Source organism: Brienomyrus brachyistius, chromosome 19 (assembly GCF_023856365.1).
Source record: "Brienomyrus brachyistius isolate T26 chromosome 19, BBRACH_0.4, whole genome shotgun sequence".
NCBI lineage: Eukaryota > Metazoa > Chordata > Actinopteri > Osteoglossiformes > Mormyridae > Brienomyrus > Brienomyrus brachyistius.
Window position 1 is genome coordinate 1,743,764 of NC_064551.1, and position 23,335 is coordinate 1,767,098.

The 23,335-nt window shown below is 43.4% G+C and overlaps 1 protein-coding gene and 1 long non-coding RNA gene across 4 annotated transcripts in view; one reads left to right on the forward strand and one right to left on the reverse strand.

Moving 5' to 3' along the window:
• The window catches only part of LOC125714463 (uncharacterized), a 92,204-nt gene that overhangs the window by 62,973 nt on the left and 5,896 nt on the right, over positions 1 to 23,335 (reverse strand). The window contains exons 2-3 of the long non-coding RNA XR_007383726.1: positions 1,430 to 1,524; positions 883 to 1,074 (exon numbers count right to left, since the gene is read on the reverse strand). This is a non-coding gene — a long non-coding RNA (uncharacterized LOC125714463). The remainder of the gene's footprint in view (positions 1 to 882; positions 1,075 to 1,429; positions 1,525 to 23,335) is intronic.
• On the forward strand, positions 959 to 17,152 carry cd109 (CD109 molecule). 3 transcript variants are annotated; one of them, XM_048985085.1, is made up of 33 exons: positions 959 to 1,096; positions 1,420 to 1,574; positions 1,865 to 1,893; positions 2,661 to 2,897; positions 3,036 to 3,161; positions 3,427 to 3,466; positions 3,596 to 3,677; positions 3,814 to 3,907; positions 4,211 to 4,352; positions 4,593 to 4,702; positions 5,094 to 5,378; positions 5,794 to 5,895; positions 6,251 to 6,313; positions 6,854 to 7,030; positions 7,400 to 7,552; positions 7,903 to 7,998; positions 8,087 to 8,156; positions 8,389 to 8,491; positions 8,790 to 8,907; positions 9,286 to 9,399; positions 9,701 to 9,919; positions 10,059 to 10,200; positions 10,678 to 10,878; positions 11,136 to 11,217; positions 11,308 to 11,536; positions 12,564 to 12,735; positions 13,166 to 13,356; positions 13,829 to 13,984; positions 14,138 to 14,203; positions 15,149 to 15,285; positions 15,444 to 15,600; positions 15,892 to 15,994; positions 16,279 to 17,152. In XM_048985085.1, the coding sequence occupies exons 1-33, from the start codon at positions 1,026 to 1,028 to the stop codon at positions 16,497 to 16,499; spliced, it is 4,443 nt and encodes a 1,480-aa protein (XP_048841042.1). In that variant the 5' UTR covers positions 959 to 1,025; the 3' UTR covers positions 16,500 to 17,152. The 3 variants fall into 3 exon arrangements, with proteins under 3 accessions (XP_048841042.1, XP_048841043.1, XP_048841044.1); XM_048985086.1 differs by having other exon boundaries at positions 8,392 to 8,491; XM_048985087.1 differs by lacking the exon at positions 959 to 1,096 and having other exon boundaries at positions 1,516 to 1,574; positions 2,661 to 2,688; positions 2,793 to 2,897.

Sequence of the window (23,335 nt, forward strand, 5' to 3'; positions counted from 1 at the left end):
GTGGTAACAATCTGCAGAGTTTTACATTTGTGCATTTGATTGAACACAATGCCACCCTTTTTCCTGTGGGTCTGTGGTTACAGCTAATGTTTGCAAACTGCCCGAACGCTTTTGATTTAACTAATTTTGTTTGTAATGGAATAATATAGATTTGCCATAAGACGTCTTGCATGAGCATGAGAGTCTGAAAGCATGAGCATCACTCGTGATGTGTGAGAGCTGGCACTCTGTGTATATATCAGTGAATAGCACTGCAGCGTCACTCCTGATGTGTGAGAGCTGGCACCCTGTGTATATATCAGTGAATAGCACTGCAGCGTCACTCCTGATGTGTGAGAGCTGGCACCCTGTGTATATATCAGTGAATAGCACTGCAGCGTCACTCCTGATGTGTGAGAGCTGGCACCCTGTGTATATATCAGTGAGTAGCACTGCAGCGTCACTCCTGATGTGTGAGGCACCCTGTATATACTCTTAGGTTAATTTACATCTCTAAATTGCCCAAAGTGTATCACTGCGCGCTTCCCGTTCAGGGTGTCCCATCTTGTGCACTGCGATGGACTGGCCTCCCGTCATCAAATCGATTAAAGAATATGTTTAAAATGCACGAAAGATCTACTATCTACATACTATTTATTGGTATGAAACATTAGCAAAATATTTACTAACTGGAATATTCCTTGTTAAGATACATCTTTATCTATATTTTATGTTTTTCTGTTCTGATTTCTTTTTTAGGTTAAGGCAGAATTAAAAGGTATTGAGAGAGACACCAAGAGCAGAGAGTCTGATGCATGTCCAAACAGTTGCGCGGTTATGAGTATCAAATGCTATATGTATAGTTATGTTAGCCCAAATATAAGGGACTGGCGTCACGGGCACCTCTGCAGGGGCATCTCGCCCTAATCAGGGAGGACTGGCCGATTCCGTAGGTGGAGTCTGAACAGTGCAGGTGAGACGAGGAGGAAGAAGCCTCCGGTTAACCCTGCAGTGCGGGGCTGTGTGGTTCTCCTCTCAGCTGGGAGATGGAGCAGCTCGTCTGGATGGGGATCTGCGGCCTCTTCGTCACCTGCACTGGAGCACAGAACATTTCAAGGTACCACAACATATCTGCTCTTGGACCACGGAATTCCTTTAGAGTGGAATTGACGTTTCACATTTGCAGAGGTATTTTTCGTAATTTTACGTAACTTTCGATTACTGTGCATGCACTCACACACGGATTACCCTTTTAACACAGGAGTAGTATGGTATACATTTGTTTCCTTATTCAAAGTTTATTGTGAGATAAAATAGAACGCAACAGAATGACTGATGCGCTGTCGCTTTGTCATGTCCGCTTGATCGATATGTGAATGTCTCTCGTGGTTCTGGTTCTGTCTCTCACTCGCACGATCGGTATTGTTCTTCTACCTCCAGACCTTCTTACCTGGTCTCAGTTCCCAGAGTAATTCGCATCGGGACGCCCATCTCACTCTCAGTCACTGTCTTCACCGAGTCCCCGGTCCGAGTGACCGCTGAGCTCTTTAACGGCATCACCAGCTTGCGTCAGACTGAGAAAACGTTTCCAGCAGGTATATGGGGGTCAGGGTAGGAACTGGTGCCCAGTAGGATTAGAATAGTAAGCCTGATGAATGAATGAACTTGAAAGAATTACTTTATATGAGCCAACACAGAGTGTTAGTGTGGAGGCAAAGCAGTGTGTTGTACATCATGTGTTGCTATGACAAAGAAATCACTAAAAACTGAATTAATTTAGCAGAGACATGGGAACATGGGCGCTGTGCCATATAACTGCGTTATTAATGCTGTAATTTCCATAATAAGTGCTTAGAACAAAATGTAACGATTGTTTTGCTTACAGGATCTACTGGGCTTCAGATTCTCCCCCCAGTAAGTATGACTCATGCCATAGCTGGTGTTTTACATAATGTTTCTATATGCTGCATTACATAGGATACATTTAAAACTCATGACTTTGAACTTAAATAGGCGATGTAATCGAATCAATGCGTTTTCAGTTTAATCTGATAAACTGCTGCAGATAAATGAACAAAATTGACATTATCTGTAATTTTGTGTCTCTTCATCACTTATACAGTCTCCAGTTCAGTGGGTAGGGATTGTATATTAGGTAGCTGTCTGATATAAGACGGACTGCGGCGATACAGTTTAGCTTTGGAATATCGAGCTTCTCCCTCTTACTAGTGAATATCTGCCCTGATCATGTTCTTCTTAAATCCTGCATGAAGTCGATCATCCTTTTGATTTAATACCAGACCAGAGCACAGATGAAAAGTGTGACTCTTCTAGTTACGTTGCTTGGGTACAATATTGTGCTACTGACTACAGAGACTAGACATCTGATGCCTAAGTAAGCCAAAGAACAGTGTCTTCACATCTATTCACTCTCATTTCGATGTGAGGTATTATATGTCGGCCTCTTCTCAGTTTGTCTCTCTTGAAAAGGCTTTGGCAGAGAGAGCTTTTATAAAATGATGAAATGATACGGGTTTTCCCTCGGGGACCATGACTGTTCACGGTGTCACAGAGTCACTGCTGCTGTCCCGATAGCAGACTGGGACAAACCCGAGCAGTCATGACCTGCTTCCCCCTCTGCCCATCTAGTCCTGATTTCTACCGTTCTCTCTCCCTTCCAGATTCTGGGCGCTGACCTGATTTCCCAGAGTAACTATACTTTGGCTGTCAGTGGCTTCATTGGGGAGAATGTGGTTTTCAGCAACACAACGGTGATGAAATTTATACCCAAAATCTCATCTACGTTTATTCAGACGGACAAATCTGTCTACAAGCCGGGACAAGCGGTGAAAATTCGGGTGGTGTCAGTTTACCCAGATGGAAAACCAAGCAGGAGCAATGTTAATATTGTCATTAAGGTGGGTGTGGGGGGTTACTGGGAGCAGAGGCGGAGGGGGGATGAGCGTAAAGGTGATGTAAGTGGATGAACTGGGACATAATACTGAACACAAATGAAATGGAAGATTGACCTCCTCCTTTTTACTGATGTGAAGTAGGATCCCAAGGGAAACATGATCCAGCAGTGGCCCTCACTGGACAGCTTTCTGGGGGTCGTGTCCAGGGAGTTCCAGCTGACTAAAACACCCCCCCTTGGCATGTGGACTGTTGAGGCTTCGGTTAATGTGAGTTTGGACCGTCGCTGCATGTAGTCGGTTCTGCTGAGACTTTAATGAAATGTAACAGTGGAAATGCAGCCTGTGGACCGTGTTCAGCTTCTGACAGTTTGACTGAAATGACAGTGGAGCATTTTGACAACAAGATGATGCGATGATACAAGTGCTGATATGTTTCATGAAAGTCACAAAAACTGATGTAGGATGTTTAGATATAAATAAAATAGAGATAGAGAGAGAGAGAGAAGTGCAATGTGTCTTTTTCCTCCTGCAGGACATTTCGACGGAAAAGACCTTCACAGTCGACTATTATGGTGAGAAGTACAATATTAAAATATTTAATTACACTATGGAAGGATGGACTCTTGAGCATAGATTGTAAATGGCTGTATTATAAACTACTACTACTACTACTAATAATAATAATAATAATATTAATGCAGTGCTTCCGGCCTTTGATGTGGTGGTGCAGGCTCCCGCTATCACCTACTACGGAGCCAATCTAACAGGAAATGTCACTGCGCAGTAAGTCGCGTTTCCGCTGACGGGGAGATACAAGCAAATATTCACTCTTTGTGCACGGTGATCTCATTTGTAATAACATGTGCTAGAAATGAGGCCAGTGCTGGTATGATGTAACGTGAGAGATCTTCTCCCCTAGACACAGCTACGGGAAGCCGGTCCAGGGCACGCTGACCATAACGGCCAGTCTGTCCCACCATGGAATGGCCATGACTGCTAGCAAAACTAGCGAGGTCAGTCTACTCCTGAAATCCTATTCATAAGAAACGCTACACAGAACTATGTTGGGGGGGGGGGGGACACTTTCCCTGTCCTCCTGAACGCGCAGATAAAAACCCAAAGCTGCCTGGTTTCAAAAATAAGGGATTTGTTAATGCTGGTTAAATGTTGGAGATTCAAAGATATAGAAATACATTACTGGGATAGAGTACATATATATATATATATAAAGGACAAAAACATTTTCAAGAAAAAATACAAGACAGTGACTTAAAAAATAACCCGATTTAATTTCACTGTAACATTTATTCTTGCAGATCAATGGTTCTGTCCGGTTTGTATTCAATAAGAAGGACTTTTTTCATAGTTATACCAGTGGTCAAGGATCGATGGGTCCCTTTCCATTTAAAAATGAGGCAAAAGTTTATGTCACAGTCACTGTCACAGAGACCTTGACAGGTTAGAACATATTATCTTTCTTCCTCATAAACCTAGACCTAGTTATTCTGGAAATATCACGGTGCTGTTGTTTTCAGTGGTACTGATTCGTAAAAGTAAGATCACACTGATAAATGAGTGTTCTAATAAATCAAAGAAAGCGCACACAGTATTAAAGCTATTACTTCAGGATTTGTACCACTCAATTTTTTTGGTCTTTGAGTCCTTGTTTTCCTCATAGATTTGTTTTGGTTTTGTAAGGATTAAGAAGCAATGCTACATCAGAAGTGACTGTTGTCCAAAGCAGGTACCACCTTTTGTTTTATGGACATCCCAGGACCCTTAACCCATCTTTAAACTTTTCCACTTACGTAAGTAATGGCCTTGCAGTTGAGAGACACTGTTGTATTTGGTGCTGCCAACACAAGCTACTCTTGTTTGTAGATTGTTACATTACATTCATTCTCAAAAACAAATTCAAAACGGTATTAACACATTCGTTTGGTAACAAACTGTATTTAATAGTGGAAAGTGTCATGTTTGACGATAAGTGTTTCCCTCCAGTAATAACTACCAGTTTTAGGGTATTACTCAACATCAGCTCAGTACCGATCCTGCCAATGTGGCTCCCTAAGCGATCACCACCACGGCGGACCCCCGTCTGGGGCAAAGTGAGATTGGCTGGCATGTCGGCGCCCTAGGTGGCCGCCCAGCCCTGTATCAGCTATGGTTCAATGGCATGTTGTTGTTTTATGGCCGTAGCTGAAGATCTCGTCATATAATGGGGAACCAATAGAGCGGATGAGGAACGTGACGGTGACTGTGACACAGCACAAGGGTCCCGGTCCTGGCAGCTGGAGGCACGAGGGGTCATTTGGGTTCAACAGCTCCTTCCTCCAGGACGAGCATGTGACACAGGAGGCTGTGGAGCTGACATTTCAGGACGCAGAGGGCTCTCCTCTCTCCATGAGCTTCCCTGTCCCAGAGGACGGGGTCATACCCATTCGCTTTCAGCTGTTAGAAGATGTGACCTCTCTTACAATTCAGGTGGGTTTTATCGCTCAGATTTCACTATGCCGTTCAGTATATTATTAAATGCGATATGAAAGTATGTCAAAGGTAGAGAGGCGCAGCTAAAACTGTACCTAGTAACAAAGCATTATGTAATGATGCCACATTAAGTAATAATTCGAATGTAAAAAGTTGAATGATGATAGTTATAACGATGATAATAAGATAATGTTGCAATATAAAATTATTATGCAGTCAACACATTTGTAACCTTCTGAGTTAAAAAATGCAGTGTTATTACATAATGTGTTTATGTAATAACATCACATTATGTGATGAAAAATTGTTACATTTTGTCAAGTTATAACATAATCTGGCATTATTACAGAATGCGTTGTAACCTACCTTGACTGATCAGAGATTACAGGCTGCTGTTTGATGTCATTTACAGGCTGATTTCCAAGGGAACCATAAAATTTTGCAAGTGTTCAGAAGTTCTTCCTCCACCAGCAAATTCTACCTGCAGTTAAGCAGAACTAATGCTCATCTTGAGGTAAAGCAGGCCTGAATGAGCAGAAAGCCCTTGGATGCGCTGCTGTGTGTATCAGATAGTAGCTAATGTTTGCGGTGTGGCTAATTGAAGAGCGAGTGTTCGGGTGTGTACTGCTCAATGCTCTGGCAAGTTTCCACCTTGCATCCTAGTTTTTTTGAGCACAATTTTACAAAATATTTGCAGTCAACTTAAAGTGTATATTTTGGATTTTGACTCCATTGCAGTGTCATTGCATATCCTCCAATACAACATCAATCTATTCTCATCTTAATGTGTGTTTTCATTATGTTAATTGATGTCAGTCCTTCTTCAACTTTCATTAATGTGTCTCATCATTTGTAAATGTTTTCTTTAGGTTGGAATTCCCATTAATTTGGTTGTACAAAGCAACTTTCTGCTAACCGAGGTTCACTATTTGGTAGGTACTATATTATACTTATTAACATTACAGGTAGATTAAGATTCCAATAATCACATTATAATAATATAATTAATGAAGATCAGTGAGATAACAGAGTGTAAAGCTTTGCCATGATGATTTCGCACTACGTCTGCGATGCTCATAGCTACATCTGAGTCACAATCAAGAGACGAGAAGAAAGTCGATTCCATTACTGAGTAACACAGATTTGCAGCTGATCAACTAGACTGTTGGACATTTAAAGGGGCTCTGCTGTTTAATAAAAATGAGGCGAAAGAGGCCATTTGCTGGATGCTTGTATAAATATGCCTGTTGATCTGATGTAGATCCAGTAACGTTAATAGCAATATGGAGTGTATCTTAGACTCTGGAACATTTTATATAATTTATAGAATTGGGAATACTGCCAATATTTCTCTGATTGGGTTTAATTAATCTCTCCAGGCACCCTGGAGTTTTGAACATTAATATGATTTTTCAGTTAAAAGAATCTGGATCTCCTGAGGTGCCGCCCAGTGCACTGGCTTGTCTCTGCAGGTCATGTCCAAAGACCGGCTGCTGGATGGCGGGAGGAAGACTGCAGCCACTTTCTCTCTGCTTCCCAGGGCCTCCTGGGCTCCCGTCGCCCGTGTCACTGCGTATGTCGTTTGCCCCACGGGGGAGGTGGTCAGCGACACTCTGATGATTCCTGTTGCCCAGACGCTGAGAAACAATGTAACTGACTTATGTGACTCTTTGTACTCGCCTATGTAGCAAATCCCTTTACGTGGCTGAGCTCCGCTTGGTCACACAGTTGTCCAGTTTGTCGTGTTCCTTTCCAGCCAATGCACAAGTGCCAGTGATTTGAGCAAATGAGTTCTGTGCAGAAGCTCTCATGCATTTAATAAAAACTCTGATTAATGGTAGCATAGTCTGCGTTGCTGATCCCTCCTCTATTACCTGGTTGAATTCCTCAGTCTTACATGTTTTAAGTGCTCATGTAAAAAGGCATACAGCTTATGAAGTCTAATGTTTGTTTTGCCTAGTACGTTCCAATAATGGCATGTAATGGCGTATTTCCATTAATACATTACTGTACTGTAGGTGTCTCTGGGCTGGAGTCTAACAAGGACAAAACCAGCGGGGAAGGTGGAGCTCAGTGTGCATGTATCTGAACCTGGGTCTCTAGTCGGTATTCTGGTGGTTGACAAGGCAACCGATTGGCCCAAATCTGACAATGACATCAGCAAGTATAAGGTGAGGGAGACCCTTGATCTCTCTAAGGACTCTGTAAGAGAGGCAAACATATTTAGTTTTTATCAGCCGATTTAATGTAAAGGGTGGGATTATCTTGCAAGCAAAGGTAATTTGAATTTTCTAGATGTATTTGATGGTGATAATAGAATAAGCAGAGTTGCCCTTTTTTGTTCTTTTTGAGAATGGGTATTGTGAAATTCAAGCCCTTTTTCATCAGTCAATCAAAGCACAATGGGTCTTTTTATAATGGTTTGAACTAACAACGGAACTTTTGTCCTATTTGCTACTCTTTGCTTGATGTGGGATTTGTGACAAAAGCTGCTGGTTTGATTGGTGTTTTACCCTTCCAGGTTCTGGAGAAGCTGGAATCGGCTGCATGCAGCGGGGATGATATCGATAGTCCATCCGGCGTAACGATGACGGGCGACGCCAACTGCGTTTCCATGGTAACAGTATCGCCAATCGTAGCATGGCGGTGATGCGAGTCCATTTTAACGTCATCAGTAAAATACGCACTTTCCCCTACATCCCCAGGTGTGTAACCTGGTGGTTTTGACAGATGGCTGGATGTCCAGAGCGAAGGACCACGTTAAAGCCAAATTACGTGAGTTACGAAAAGACTAAAGCATAACTATACTCCCTAGAGCCAGGATGATGACATACTCCTATGAAACTATACTATTAAACTCTTAATTCACAAGGGGATCCATCTGGCATTTGCATGAAAACCAGACTAAATGTCCTATAAGTTACCGAGTCATGCTGTGACAACTCAGAGAAATGAGCGTTTTGGTTTGCAAAAAAAAATAAAAAAAAATGGAATATTTTGCATTCAGCAGTCAGAGGGAAAAGCCTTCAGGAGGATAGTATGACCGCACCAGTGCCCCGGGTTCGAAGGCGCTTCCCAGATACCTGGCTCTGGCTGAACGCCAACATGAGGTAGGAGCTGGGAGGAATCAGGCGGGGGTAGCCTGTCGGGGCTGAGCAGGGCACCCTAGGCACAAAACCAAGCTGCTTAATAAACCTCTCTTAGGTAAATTCCAGTGGTCATTATAATAGCTTTTGTTTTTTGGCAGCAGTACTCTAGCACCCCCTGCAGGCAAGCAGGATGGAAAGCAACAGCATAGGGACCATAGGATGTGGCTGCTTTTTGGCATCACCATGGGTTACAGCAGGCCGTGTGTGTGTGTGTGTGTGTGTGTGTGTGTGTGTGTGTGTGTGTGTGTGTCTCACACAGTGTATCTACAACAGCGAGTTTCTCAGTCTCAGTCCCAGACAGCATCACAACCTGGATCGCCACCGCATTCGTCGTGTCTGATAACCTGGGCTTAGGGATCATCGACTCTCCTGCAAAGGTACTTTTACACTTTGGGTTTCTTTCCATTCTGTACATTCATAAATTAAACTGTTAATAGACAGTTAGAGAATAGAATAGAATATACAGGTAAAAGCACATAAAGAGTTACTTAAATGAAGTGAATGTTTGAGTATTATGCCTGGAAAACCTGCAATGAACGTTTCACTGTTGTGACAAGAAAGAAAAATCTTCTGAGCAAAATATAGACTATTTTGAATGAAAAATAGACCCCAAACCAGAGCTATGCAGATACCTTCCTGAACAATTCCCCTGTTGCCATATAAAGTACTTTGACTCCCCAACAATGAAACACTTACTGCTGTTTTGTCCACTGATCTCAGTCAATCAGAATGCTAACTGGAGTCCTTTCTGACAGCTCGCAGTTTTCCAGAACTTCTTCCTGTTCCTGGTTCTCCCAGCTTACATCATCCGAGGAGAACAGCTAATTCTAGAGGTCATCGTGTTTAATTACATGGAACAGCAACTTGAGGTGAATGACAGGTTAAATATATTCTTGTCTGATTTTCATTTCTCTATATTCTTCATGCAAACTACACCACAGATCACAGAAATTCTTAATTATCTATTCGCTACCCCCAGTGTTATGGGAGCAGAGAAAGAGCTTTAGTAAGCGCTGAACCCCGGGCGAATATCTCAGCAGCTTTCTGTACTGCATGTTCTACACACACTTCATTCACATTGTTATTCTGTGTTGGATGTTTTAATATCCTACTGTGGGTGCCTCCGGAGCAATCTAAATTAAAATAAGTACATGCCTTTTCCTTCTTCAGGTCTTAGTGACAGTAGCAGAGAACAAGTCATTTGAGTTTATATTCAGAGACAAGAATGGACCATCGATGGCCAACATAAGGACAGTGTCTGTAGCGAGTTGGGAGAGTGCTTTGGTTCTCTTCCCAATAAGACCGGAGGTTCTTGGAGAGATCACAGTATCTGTGAAAGCCGAGTCCTACATTGGCTCTGATGCCATTGTTAGGAAAGTTCTGGTCAAGGTACAGTGTGGATATCTTGTCTGTTGCTAGTATTTTGGTTATCGGTTATGTTGTATGTAATTTTCTGCGTAACTCGGTCATCACCGTTTGTTCTTGGCGTTCACTTTAGAACTGTTTACTGTGATTTCTTTTCTTGTAGCCTGAAGGAACGGAGAAGTTGTTCACTAAGTCGCTGTTCCTTGAGATGCCTCTGTCGGAAAACAGGCTGTCTGAGGAGGTAGTGTTCTCCTTCCCCGCAGATGTGGTGCCGGGCAGCAAGAGGGCCCACGTGACCGTGGCTGGTATGTGACCCCCGGGGGCTCACAAGCAACGTCACGCCGCGTCATGCTTCATTTCAGCCGAGTTATCGCCTGCATTTTTGATTTTCACGGGACAGCGGTTCTCCAGAAAAGAACAAAAAAATAAATAAATCTGTGAAATGAAAAGCTGCCTTCAAAGACGTCGAATAGCCTTTCCAGGAGGAAATGAGGGAATAGCAGCTTTGGCGATGTTTCAAATTATTGTTTTATGGTAAACAGACTCCAAACAGCTGTGCTATTCCTTGGTCATCTGTCTGGGAAAAGGGTAATAAAACATTATGCTGTGTTAGTCACGCCAATCCACTCGGCGACCTACTTTGATGCCGTAAAGTTGTTCTTTTCTGTGGTAAACATCAGCGCTCATGAAGGCCACGTGCTTTCACTCTCGCTAAGACTGCTCTCCTCTGACGGTTTGGCCTAATGCTCTGTGGGCACCTTAGAAGGTCTTTCGCTTGACAGGTGACATTCTAGGCCCGTCGATATCGGGGCTGGACTCGCTTCTCCAGATGCCCTCTGGCTGCGGGGAGCAGAACATGATCAACTTTGCTCCCAGCATCTACGTGCTGCAGTACCTGACCAAAGCCGACCGAGGAGAACCCATAAATGGAGAACCCATAAAGGAGGACATTCGGCGCAGAGCGCTGACATTCATGGAGCAAGGTAAGCCGGCCAGCCAAGCTTCTGGCTGAGCAGGAAATGGGGCACAAAGTGAAACCAGACCTTTAAAAACGCTTTTTACTTCTCTTATGAGCTTCTTGAAATTAATATAATTTAGTGAAAAGTAATTTGAAAGAATACCACTTTACAATTGTGACACCTGTGACCCTGCACAGAGCAAGAGAGTACAGAAAATGGATGGATGGATGGATTGTTTTACCCTTTATTCTCTTTACAACCTACGACCGCTGTGCCTTCAGGCTATCAGCAGCAGCTGACCTATCAGAGGCGGGATGGGTCCTTCAGTGCTTTTGGAGACAGTGACTCTGCGGGCAGTACTTGGTGCGTACGTGTGGCTTTCGCGGACGGTCCCTCGGAGGCACACGCCGCTGCCGGTGACTGACCCCGCCCTCCCCTGGCTCCTTCCTGAAGGTTGTCTGCCTTCGTGCTGAGGGCCTTCCTGCAGGCTCGGTCCTTCATCCCCATCGATCAGAAGGTGCTGTCTGGCATGGCGACCTGGCTGGTCCAGCAGCAGGAGGCCAGCGGGTGCTTCGGTGAGCCGGGGAGAGTGACTCACAGCGAGCTACGGGGGGGGCTGGACGGCCCCACCTCCCTGACAGCCTACGTACTGATGGCACTGCTGGAGGAGCCAGCGTACATGGTATGAGCGCGGCCTGGCGAGGGAGAGGCGTACACTCAGGAATACCGGCAGTCCCTGGGTTACGAATGGGTTACGTCATAAAGCCTGTTTAAATACAGTGGTTCATAATTACAAACACACACTACTCTGTGACACTTGTGAGCGGCTTCAGCGCTTCGTCGGCTCTCGGGACAGTACAGTACCGTATGTAGCTACGTTTATTATTACCGTATAATTATTATTGTAATTATCCATCCATCCATTTTCCAAACCGCTTATCCTACTGGGTCGCGAGGGTCCGGAGCCTATCCCGGAAGCAATGGGCACGAGGCAGGGAACAACCCAGGATGGGGGGCCAGCCCATCGCAGGGCACACTCACACACCATTCACTCACACATGTATTCCTACGGGCAATTTTAGCAACTCCAATTAGCCTCAGCATGTTTTTGGACTGTGGGGGGAAACCGGAGTACCCGGAGGAAACCCCACGACGACATGGGGAGAACATGCAAACTCCACACACATGTAACCCAGGCGGAGACTCGAACCCGGGTCCCAGAGGTGTGAGGCAACAGTGCTAACCACTGCACCACCATGCTGCCCCTTATTGTAATTATGTACTGCATTATTATTATACCGACTTAACTACAAATTCCATTTAAAGTCAGACTTAAGGAGCAGATCTCATTCGTAACCTAGCGACTCCCTGTATATTCATGTTTGTCCTGGTGATATTGCATGTTCATGTAAATTTAACATTCTTGAGTATTTCATAAACAGAGAAACTGAAGGGGAAAGTTAAAATCTTCGTAGAACAATACATTGAGCTGTTAATAGATCATATTTTACATAAATGATCACATATTAATGTACTATTAGGCTATTTTCACAGAGTTTGGAAAAGCTTTTATTTTCTTTTTTATATTTCTGAAATATTCTGACTCTTTTCTGACCATTCTGTCCAGTTCAAAAGGTGCTTTGGTCTTCTAGGCCACTGATTCTTCATAACCTTACAAGTTTGATCCCAAAGGCAAATCTTGCTTTCAGAACATCTACTCAAGTCAGGTGTCCAGTGCTCGGATGTTTCTAGAAACCAAGCTGGGACTTGGGATCTCCAGCAACTACAGCCTAAGCCTGGTTGCCTACGCCCTGTCTTTGGCTAAGAGTCCCAAGGCTGAAATGGCGCTGATGGAGCTGATGAGGAGAGCAGACGTACACGGTAACAACCAAGCCTTGGGAACAGGAGCCGCTTAGTAATTTGAGTTTATTGTGTCTAGACCAGGTCTGTTCAAATCGCGGTCCACAAGAGCCGAGCCCTGCTGATTTCCCAGAATTCCTTTACCTGTGAGCCAGGAATGAGGCCTCTGGGGCCAATCAGAATCAGTAATTATTAAATTAACTACCTGGGAGAACTGAAAACAAGGTTGGGATTTGGACTCGAGGGCCAGATTTGAAGAGCCCTGGTCTAGAGGATACATGTACGAGGAAGCTTAGTTTTTCTCTTATTGGATCATGCTGGCTTGCACACACACACATGCCTGCACATAAGCGAAAGGGCACACTCACTGCCCTGGTCCTCTTTGGTTCCCCTCGGTTATCCATGTGAGCTCTGCCGTATGCAGCCGCTTCTTCGACCCTCTGTCCTCCAGATGGCATGATGTCTTGGAGCTCCTCAAAAGTGCCGCTGCCTGACTCCTGGCAGCCACAGTCCGTGGACATAGAAATCGCCTCCTACGTGCTGCTCACCCTTTTCATGAGGGCGAAGGTCATGGAAGGAATCCTGCTTTTGAAGTGGCTCTGCCAACAGAGGAACCATCTGGGAGGGTATGGCTCTACGCAGGTGAGGGCCGCTGCTGCCCCCTATCTGTCAATCCTTCACATTACTCCATTCTGCTTACTGGTAACACCTCTAATGTCCAAAGAACTAAACTAATCAAATGAAGGCCATTATTGGGAACGAGGCACATTACAGCATAAATTAAGTGATGATTCTCAGATCCAGCCCAGTCCTTAGAGTTGGAATTTGGGGGGAGGAAAAGAACAGGCATGGTTGAATGGTGGAGGTGGGGCTTAGGTCAAAGGTCGCTCAGTCGGGGGCTTGCCCTTCAAATAGAACATCTCTCCGTGCAAACGTATGTTGGGAGGTGAAAGACAAGGAAAAACAATATCCAGTATAAAATCTTTCTTGAGTTCATCTCTAAAGAGGACCAGATGTCCATATTGCTTTTGCTAGGCCTGTCCTGTCATTCGCTTTGGGCAGCATGCTTGTCCCGCGACTGTGTCCGTATCGCTTTTGTTGTCGTCCCATTCAGGATACAATAATGGCCCTGCATGCCCTGTCATATTACGCACCTTTGAGCGGTGCGGATTCCATCAACACCACAATCCAAGTGAAAAGCACTGCCTCACGCACCGCGGCCACCTTCCACGTCGACTCCAGCAATTACTTACTGCACCAGAGTGAAGAGGTCACACTTCTCGCTTTCTTTCAGAAAAACAGTAACAAACGTAGCAAAATAATAATGCCCGAGTTTGTCGAGCGGCTTGCCTGAACCTCATCAAAGATACCGCTTCACTGTTAGTATAATCAATCAGAGCAAGATGACTTTTTGTGTTCGTAGATTGAAACAAGCAAAAGCATGCGTCTGGCCGTTTCGATGGAGGGACGAGGATTTGCCTTGCTTCAGGTAGATCTTCCATTACTTTAGAAATAAACTTTTGCCAAAAGCCACAGTCTGCGTCTCCGATCCCAGTTTGAAATGAAACCCACGTTATTTATTACTTCACATCACTTTCTTAAACCTCTTCTACTCCATATTGGATAAGCCATTATGGAAGATAGATGGATTTTGTAAGAGTGGATATTTATGTTGTGATTCTGCTCGAGGAGATTGGGCTTAAGATACACCAGAAATTTTACTCCTGCAAATAAATCTGCATACTTTTGGTCACAAATGCTTCCTGCTTTTAAGCAACAAATCCAATATTGCAACTGGCAGGTCGGCACTGATTTTCCCAGTTACAGGCTCTTCCCAAGCGAAACTTTTCCCCTCCCCTGCTAATTAGCAAAGCTGGCATTTTATGGGAGTTAAAACCTGGCCAAAGTATGTGTTTTGCACATATTCTTGATTGATTAATGCAACTCAGCTGATGGGAGCTTTGTCTGTTTCTCTATGTTCAGTTTGTATTTTCTTATTATTTTCCTATCACTTTGCTGTCAGTTGTATATAAATAAATGTTGCTTATTTAGGAAGAGAACTTGGTTTAGTGCTTAAGAGCAAAAGTATGAAGTGTTCAGATCAGAGGAGAAGCAAAGATGCAGACCACTAAGAAAAGTTCTTGATTCTAGTTTATAAATATTCTAAAGGGGAATATTTATAAATTAGTTCTCAGCTATACAAAATGTATTAATATGTATATAAAACTGCTATGCAAATAAATTATGTAACTTTGCTTAGCAGATGTCTTCAAAACAGCCATTTCTATTTATGGGTTCTTGCATTTTCTGTGAGAAAATTTCTGTGAATCAGGAGAATCAGGATACAGGTGCTACAAAAATCGTAAATAGGCCAGAGGATTTAGGAGGAAATGCAACAATCAATCCAACAGTAACTCCCTTGTATAAATTACAGTTGAATGTGTTCTACAATGTAAAGAATGAAGAAGCGTCCAGCAAACACAAAGATGGTACAGGAATGTATGCTTTCCATTTGGATGTTGTTGTCAACAGCAGTAGAATGGACCAGCTTACCCTCTCTGTCTGTACCAGGTAGGCAACTGCCAGGAACCTATTCAGCGGAGTTCTGCATAGATTTGTAGTGACATATCATAAACAAATCTAGCCCATATTTCAGATGCCTTGCACCTGTACCGCACTGTCACACTGCAGTAGAGAGAAATTCTGCTACATCTCGTTCACATTTCCAGCCTGTTGGAAAGCCAGAAGATTCCTCGGACAGACATGGTGCTGATGGAGGTCGGCCTGCTCAGTGGTTTTACCCTGAGTGACGAAGGAATTGCGACCAATGATCTGATCAGAAGGGTGGAAACACAGCCAGGAAAAGTCATTCTTTACCTGGATTCTGTAAGCAGATGATTGAATGTCTTTCTCTTGCACTTATACTGATGTCAAAGGACGCCTTAAGAATTCTGTAAGACGGAATTGACTCAAACAGGGGAATTATGCCTCATTAAAGTACTTAATGTTATTTAATGCTGTGTCACAATTGAATGTGACAGAAAGGATCCACTGAAGAATTTACTTTGCACTGTTGTTACTGCATTGTGTTCATATGGAGTAGAGAGCCACTGGCATTTCTTGGTTTCTCAATTCTTCTCCGCAATGTCTTTTCAAATGAAATGGAATCTTCTACAGGTGACCACATCACAAGTATGCGTAGAAATCTCCACAGTGAGGAGCTTCAAAGTGGCTCTTGTACAGGATGCCAATGTCATCATCTATGATTACTACGAACCCCGTAAGCTGTTAAATCTCAGTTAAACTCAACATTAAATGATGTCATTCTAATTTAGACCAGTCAGAAGCACCGTACAAATTTAATACTCAAGCACTGTAATTCAATGTGATAGCTTCTCAAAATTAAACATTTCTCTACCTGATAGAAAATATTTTGAGCTTCAGTTATCATCAAAATCTTGATTTTAATAAAGACCCAGAAGGAATTTGCACAAATCTATCAGGTATTGTGGATAGTCTGGGTGCTGGGTAAAGGAGAATTTGAATGTGCCTTCCTTGCTTCAGGCAGGAGAGCGATGAGGACCTACAACGCCCCAACGTTACGCAGCCTGCCCACATGCTCCTTCTGCGGTCTGGACTGCCATCTGTGCCGCCCCGCTATGCTCCGCCCATCCAGCACAGCACCTGCAGCAAGTGCCTCCCGGCCACCTCTGATTGGCTGCCCAACAGCCCTCTTTGTACTCTTCCTGCTTCAGCTCCCAATACTGACCAATGCAGTTTGTTAGACGCGTCCTGCCATACAAAATATCAGCATGCGTCACAAATACTCTGCATAATGTAAGTCTATCAAAATCCATCGTATTGATCAAATGTTCATTACCATCAATCTAATCTCCTCATGCACTAGTGTTTTAGTTAATGTTTCACAGGTTTCCGTTTTATAGCATGAAATAAGCGTTTTTTTAAACCTTCCTATTTCATCCGTCACTCTTCAAGGCGCTCATCCTGCTTGGGGATGATTTGCATCGCCAGCCCTGGAACTAGAAGTGGTTGTGCTACATTTGTAACATTAAAATGCAGACGATTATATTGCAGCAAAAATGTCTGCAAAATGATCCTGTCATTTATAAGTAAATGGAAAATTTGTCAATTTTTTTTTTTAAGCACATATTTCACTTAGCAAACTGACACACGTGTGTCCAGATTTCATACTTTTCATACCTTTTCATGCCTGGACCACAGATGGTGTTATGATTAAGCACAGTGACTTAAATGAAACACCAGGAGGAGTCTTGTTGTAACAAGGAACATTCAGTTGTTGTGGTATAAAACTTTCTGCTCTATGAATGGACGGAGGATGACATTTCTATGACACGCAGAAGGAAACTCAACCTTGAATGTTTGAATTGATTTTTTTAAAATTGTTTTCTATGATAAAGATTATGCGTTTTATTTTCAGTGAAAACAAACTTGAATAGTATGCTGTGTTCATCCACAGCCAGTAGCTCGAAGGCCGGTATGCTACTGTGTAAAACATACTTTGGCACTCATTTCCCCTTAAAATGACCTTGAGTGGATGATTCCTGCGATCAGAGCACTGCAATTTACTGCAGCTTATATTTCTCCCTGGAGTTCATCTGGACTTTGAGCTCTAGAGCATCAAAAAGGAGCCGCGCTTTTAAGAATAGCCGTAAATCTCAGGAGGGTAAGCGAGTCTGCTTTACAGGCAGCGAAAGAGAGCAAGGCAGGGGAGCCCGAAAGGCCGCATCCATCATGAGGGTCGTAACTGTCTATTAGTCCACAGTTTAAGGGTCACGAAGAGTCTGAGAGAGTCAGGTTCACATCACGCCAGAATAATGTGTGTTACTGGGTCTGCCTGAGAGAGGTGAGCTGACATTGTGACCATTTTCTTTATGAAATACTGATCCAACAAGCTTACAGCTGCTTCAGCAGGGGATTATAAACATCTTTGCATCCCTCCGGTAATTAGTGCACATGCATTTGTTATTTCTTCAATATTTTTGGTTTTAATGCCATATTTTAAGTGGTTCTTTAAATCTTGAATTGAGAATTTAAAAATACTCTAACATGATAATGCAGCTATTTCAAGTTAACGAACACCTAAAGCTTTCTTTGATAAATCAGAGCGATTTTTGCTTCTGTGTGATTTTTTTGAGACAAATGCCAAAAATAGAAAATGCGTGCAAGTACATTCGCATTTTTGGAACATAGATTAATATGACGCTTAATTGTTTTTGCTTCACTGGGATTATTTCAGGGGAAGCTCAATAAAACAGCAAGACGATGACCTAGTACAGTCTACCTCATTTAATGTATGCATCCCTGGAAACAAAGCTGATGTCACTTCTTCAAATTTGATCGCAATCAGAGCAACAAGACGACGATATTTACAAAGGCTCGTCTTAATGCTTGCAAGCTGTCTTCAGCTAACATACATGCATGTCTGATTGGAGACAGGAGGGAGTGATTTAAATTCAACCAATCAGGTGATGTCACTCTGAGGTCTGCTTATGTGACCAGATAGATATGACCCCATTTTACGCTGAAACACAAGCCAGACAACTTAAATGCCCCCCTTCTGCTTCATCTGACCCATATGGATCACCACACTTGTTTTGTCTGATGGCCAGCTTCTCTGTGAGAGATTAAAGAAAGCCAGGCTTTCTTCTTACTGAAGCAGTTGGTGACTTTGTTACTAGAAATGTATTGCATCCTTGGTCAGGCAAAAAAAGAGCCCAGCTGCCTAATTATTGTGCGTATTAATGAATTAAGTGTTCAAAGTTGATAGGAATCCTCGAAGTTTTGCTCAGTTGGTGTCAATATTGCCTTGGCACATCATCTAATAGCCCAGCTGCTTGTGCTCAGAGTCATTCCTGCGTCCAGCGCAGACAGTCGCTCGCAGCGTTATCCTCTGCAGTGTCTGCCTTACATCTGCACCGTCCGTCGGGGGAACAGCACAACCGCTTTGAAATGTGATTAATTCCAGTTGCGTCTACGTATGGCGAAAAAAAGACAGAGAAGCAAAAACAGGAACCTGAATATAATCTAACGAGTTACAAATCAGAGTAAGAGCCGTGTGAAAATGTTCACCTGAGCCTAACCAGGGGTTTTTCTTCAAGATCCAGTTAGAACCCAAGCTAGTAAACAGTTTGGACTGGTTTCCGTTTTACTTTTCTTAGTTCACCTGTTGAACTTTTCAGTTACCATCAATCTTAATGCCCATTGTAATGGGCTCTCCTCAAAAAACCTATGGCAATAATTTGTGCATCCTTTTTGATAGGTACACCTAAAATGAGTTTTATACAACATACATGGGGTTCACTCTATCAAAGTCAGACACAAGTATAACAATATTTGAATAACTGTGAACTGGCCTGTCTTTTGTACCCAACTACACAGTGAAATCAAAGACTGAGGTGGGAAGGTAAGGTCCAGAGAGGACTAAGTCCAGGCCAAGATTTAGTTTCAGTCAGCCAGCTGAGTAGTCTGTGACTATGACTCTTTGTACTCAACTAATTGGTTAAAACAAAATCTTAGTCTGGATTTATATTCTGTGGGTCTGAACTACCCACCTCTGATGATGCGTTTCTCGCCTGGGGGGTACACTTTATATTTTCCTACAGGTATAAACACACCAGGAATCATGCTAACATAGATACATGAGCTCTGTTTTACCTGTAAAAGGGGGTCATACAAATGGGCCCAGTCGCATTGTCCTGGACAAAGAGTCAGGGATAGTCTTTGAAAAGCAATTCGTTATTTATGCTGACAGTCATAAACTCAATCCACCAAAATGGAATGTTCTCCTTTCCTCTCTGTTCTCCTGATAAAGCTTTCATCATTGACTTTCCGAAACTCGCATATGGCAAAGGATGTAAATGGGACCTCATTGGTCCAATCATTGCTTTACAAGGAGTCGCCAGATGTGGTCATGTTTTTAGTGGAGCACACGGAATAATGGCTGAGAGGGAGTAGTCTTTGGAATCACTGCCACTAAAAGCTTTAACTAAACCATTCTCAAGTAAAGCTACAACCAGTTTACCGGATAATAAATTACATAATCCATTAATTGCATGTACTGCATTGGAGAGTACAAACCCACCACCAGATGGCAGACTTAATCAACTCTTTCAATATCATGAAGAAAGTTATGTACAAAAAAGGTCTCATTGAATAAATCAGGAAACTTTGAACGTTCACATTCATACAGTTAGCATGTGATCGTTAACAGATTTTTGAGAAAGTGATGCTTTTCTGCCAAAAGAGGAGTGCTTTTTGAATTGTTACTCTATGTAATACAGATGAGTGGCTATCTGCCATAGGGCACATCAGGAAACAATCTGAAGGGCACAGTACGGAGCTTCATAGGACTAAAGTTCAGTATGTAGCATCCACAAGCACCCAGATCTGAACCCGCAGCTTTCCTCCAGATAATGCGCCCAGGAGAGTGCATGGTCCCTCATTACAGAGCACAGGTACCTCATCACATAGCGCACGGTCCCTCATTGCAGAGTGCAGGTACCTCATCACATAGCGCACAGTCCCTCATTGCAGAGCGCAGGTACCTCATCACATAGCGCACGGTCCCTCATTGCAGAGCGCAGGTACCTCATCACATAGCGCACGGTCCCTCATTGCAGAGCGCAGGTACCTCATCACATAGCGCACAGTCCCTCATTGCAGAGCGCAGGTACCTCATCACATAGCGCACGGTCCCTCATTGCAGAGCGCAGGTACCTCATCACATAGCGCACGGTCCCTCATTGCAGAGCGCAGGTACCTCATCACATAGCGCACGGTCCCTCATTACAGAGCACAGGTACCTCATCACATAGCGCACGGTCCCTCATTGCATAGCGCAGGAACCTCAACACATAGCGCACAGTCCCTCATTGCAGAGCGCAGGTACCTCATCACATAGCGCACGGTCCCTCATTGCAGAGCGCAGGTACCTCATCACATAGCGCACGGTCCCTCATTGCAGAGCGCAGGTACCTCATCACATAGCGCACGGTCCCTCATTGCAGAGCGCAGGTACCTCATCACATAGCGAACGGTCCCTCATTGCAGAGCACAGGTACCTCATCACATAGCGAACGGCCCCCCATTGCAGAGCGCAGGTACCTCATCAAATAGCGAACGGCCCCTCATCGTATAGCGCACAGTCCCTCATTGTAGAGTGCAGGTCCCTCATCGTATAGCACACGGTCCCTCATTGCAGAGCGCACGGTCCCTCATCACATAGTGCACAGTCCCTCATCACATAGCGCACAGTCCCTCATTGTGTTGCAGTGTGCTAGTTGCTGTTGATGTAAACAGACCTTATTATGAACAGTGAAGCTGACTGCTATCTCGGGTTGTGAAGTGAATAATGATGACTATATAGTAAAATCAGGCTCAGCATGGGCACTCAGTGGCTACATAGCCCCACATGCCCTGTGCATCCTGATATATTACACTCATAGCCTCCTTCACAAATATCTGCCATTTGTCCCATAGTAGCCCTTCTGTTGGTTTGCCTCAAACAGGATAGCCTTCATTCATACCCTGCATTGATGAGTCCTGGTTGCCCAACTGGTTGCCTAACACCCTGTTGTGGTTCGTGGTTATTGCCCCCTCAGACCAGTCTCAATAGATACTCACCTTGTCTGATCTTGAGGCACAAAAAGCCTTGCTGCTTTGGCGATTCTCTGACTCACTGATCTGGCCATAATGATTGGCCCATGTCAAAGTCACTCAGATCTTTATCTCTGCCTATTTCTTCTTTCTTCTGCATTCAACATGTCGACTGAGAGCACCATATGTTAGCTTACAGTCTAATATATCCCAGACCTTCACATGCACCATCTTTGCTAGACAGCCAATGTTGGGGGTAGTCATCATGATTCGGCTTATCGGTGTATAACTGCTGTTTTCTTGGAAATATTACACACACCTGCAAACCAAACATAGGATTCATGTAGAACAAGCAAAAATGTAAGTTTTCACCCAGGGGAGGCAGGAGAGTTTCACAGCAGGCAGACGGCTGGATTTAGATTTCTCGATGCTGCTGAGTAGGACAACAAGGAGAATTTAGCAGAACTTAGGGTTTTACAATAGCTAAGGCCCCAGGGCTATAATAAATGCAAATATAAATGCAACCATTTTTGTGTCACGAACCATGGTAAAAAATGTATATATAATCAAACATGTAAATGTTTCCTTAAATATTTGAGTTCTTCTTTGGCAAAGTAAGCTTAGTTGCAAGACTTAGTTTGAGTATAAAATGTATTTATGGTGATGATTTTAGAAAGAAAATGGACATATTTAGGCAGTTTGGCTTTTAGTAATAATGGCAGGACTATTCGATTTATTTTGGTTGTCTTTGGCGCAACAATTTACAACAACAGAATTGTGCAACATTCAGGAAAATGTGATAGTTTGGCTTTCACACTGGTCTAGAAATATGCGCTGAAATCAATGCTCTGTGTCAGAGTCACGCAGTTCAGATCGGTTTCCATGGGGATGGTGAAGAGATACATAAACGCAGAAGCATCATACATGTTGATCTTATTAATGTCTGAGGAAAGGCAATGCAAATAAAGCAGAAATTTAAATAAATAAAATGCAGGATTTTCAGTCAGCAGAAAGGTTTAACATTATGATTAATTAATAGCATTTTGCTGATCATATCTCCTCCAACAACAACCGTCTGTGGGTTAGATCAGAGTCCAATGAATTTCAAGTGTTGTTTGGTTTTATATTAATCAAAGAAAATTGTTGTGGAAAACATAAGACACAAAACAAAACACTGGTCTTCATAATCACAAATCAGCTCTGAGTGACTGGAACGATGCGGTCATCTTCCGTACGGCCTGAGGGGATGACAGCGAAGCCAAACACGGCCGCATCGCGCTTAGCGTAATAGTAATGATGTTCTCATCTGGCGTGGAATTCTCCTCCACAAAAAAAACTTTGGAAACTTCTTGTTTTCATCCCACGCAAGATATTTGGACTCTGAAATGCTAATATGAAATTCAAAATGAAATCCCTGAACTCAAGGACCACCCAGAGGTACAGGGTAAGCAGAAATGGACAGAGACTGGGAAATCACATCAGCCAAGAGATGCGTGTTAAATGTTGCATTGTTTTAGTATGAGTGCATTCTACCTTTGGACAGTTCGGTGATTTATGTCACGTGTGCTATATCAGGCTAGAAAATGCCAGGAAGTGAAAATACATAATGTTTCCCACAGGCTGTCAGTTTGAACAAAGGGCATTTGGATTGAATCAGTGCTTCATTAATTCAGGCCTGGCTAGATGAAGCCTCCTGCAGTCACACACAGTAGGCCACGCTGTTCCCTGCAAACCTCCAGACCCTCTTTCTATTCCACGGCCAGTAATAGGGATCCAATGGCCGAATGTACTGTATCATTAACTCAAGAATCGTCTTTCTTTGTACTTTAACCCAACATTAGTTTACTAGTACAAATTTAGACAGCTGCCATATATTTCCTGTACCACAAAGGCCAATTAGGCTAAGGAGAAACAGCGATTTGTCCTGATTTACGTCGGCCTCTGTCTGAACCACATGAAGAGAGGAATTAAAACACTGGAGAAG

Excerpts from the sequence above, each read along its gene's own strand:
- cd109 (XM_048985085.1), top strand. The coding sequence starts at position 1,026 with ATGGAGCAGCTCGTCTGGATGGGGATCTGCGGCCTCTTCGTCACCTGC. Across the intron at positions 13,357-13,828 it reads GAGGGTATGGCTCTACGCAG|GATACAATAATGGCCCTGCA; the intron begins GTGAGGGCCGCT and ends CGTCCCATTCAG. Across the intron at positions 15,286-15,443 it reads ACCCTCTCTGTCTGTACCAG|CCTGTTGGAAAGCCAGAAGA; the intron begins GTAGGCAACTGC and ends TCACATTTCCAG.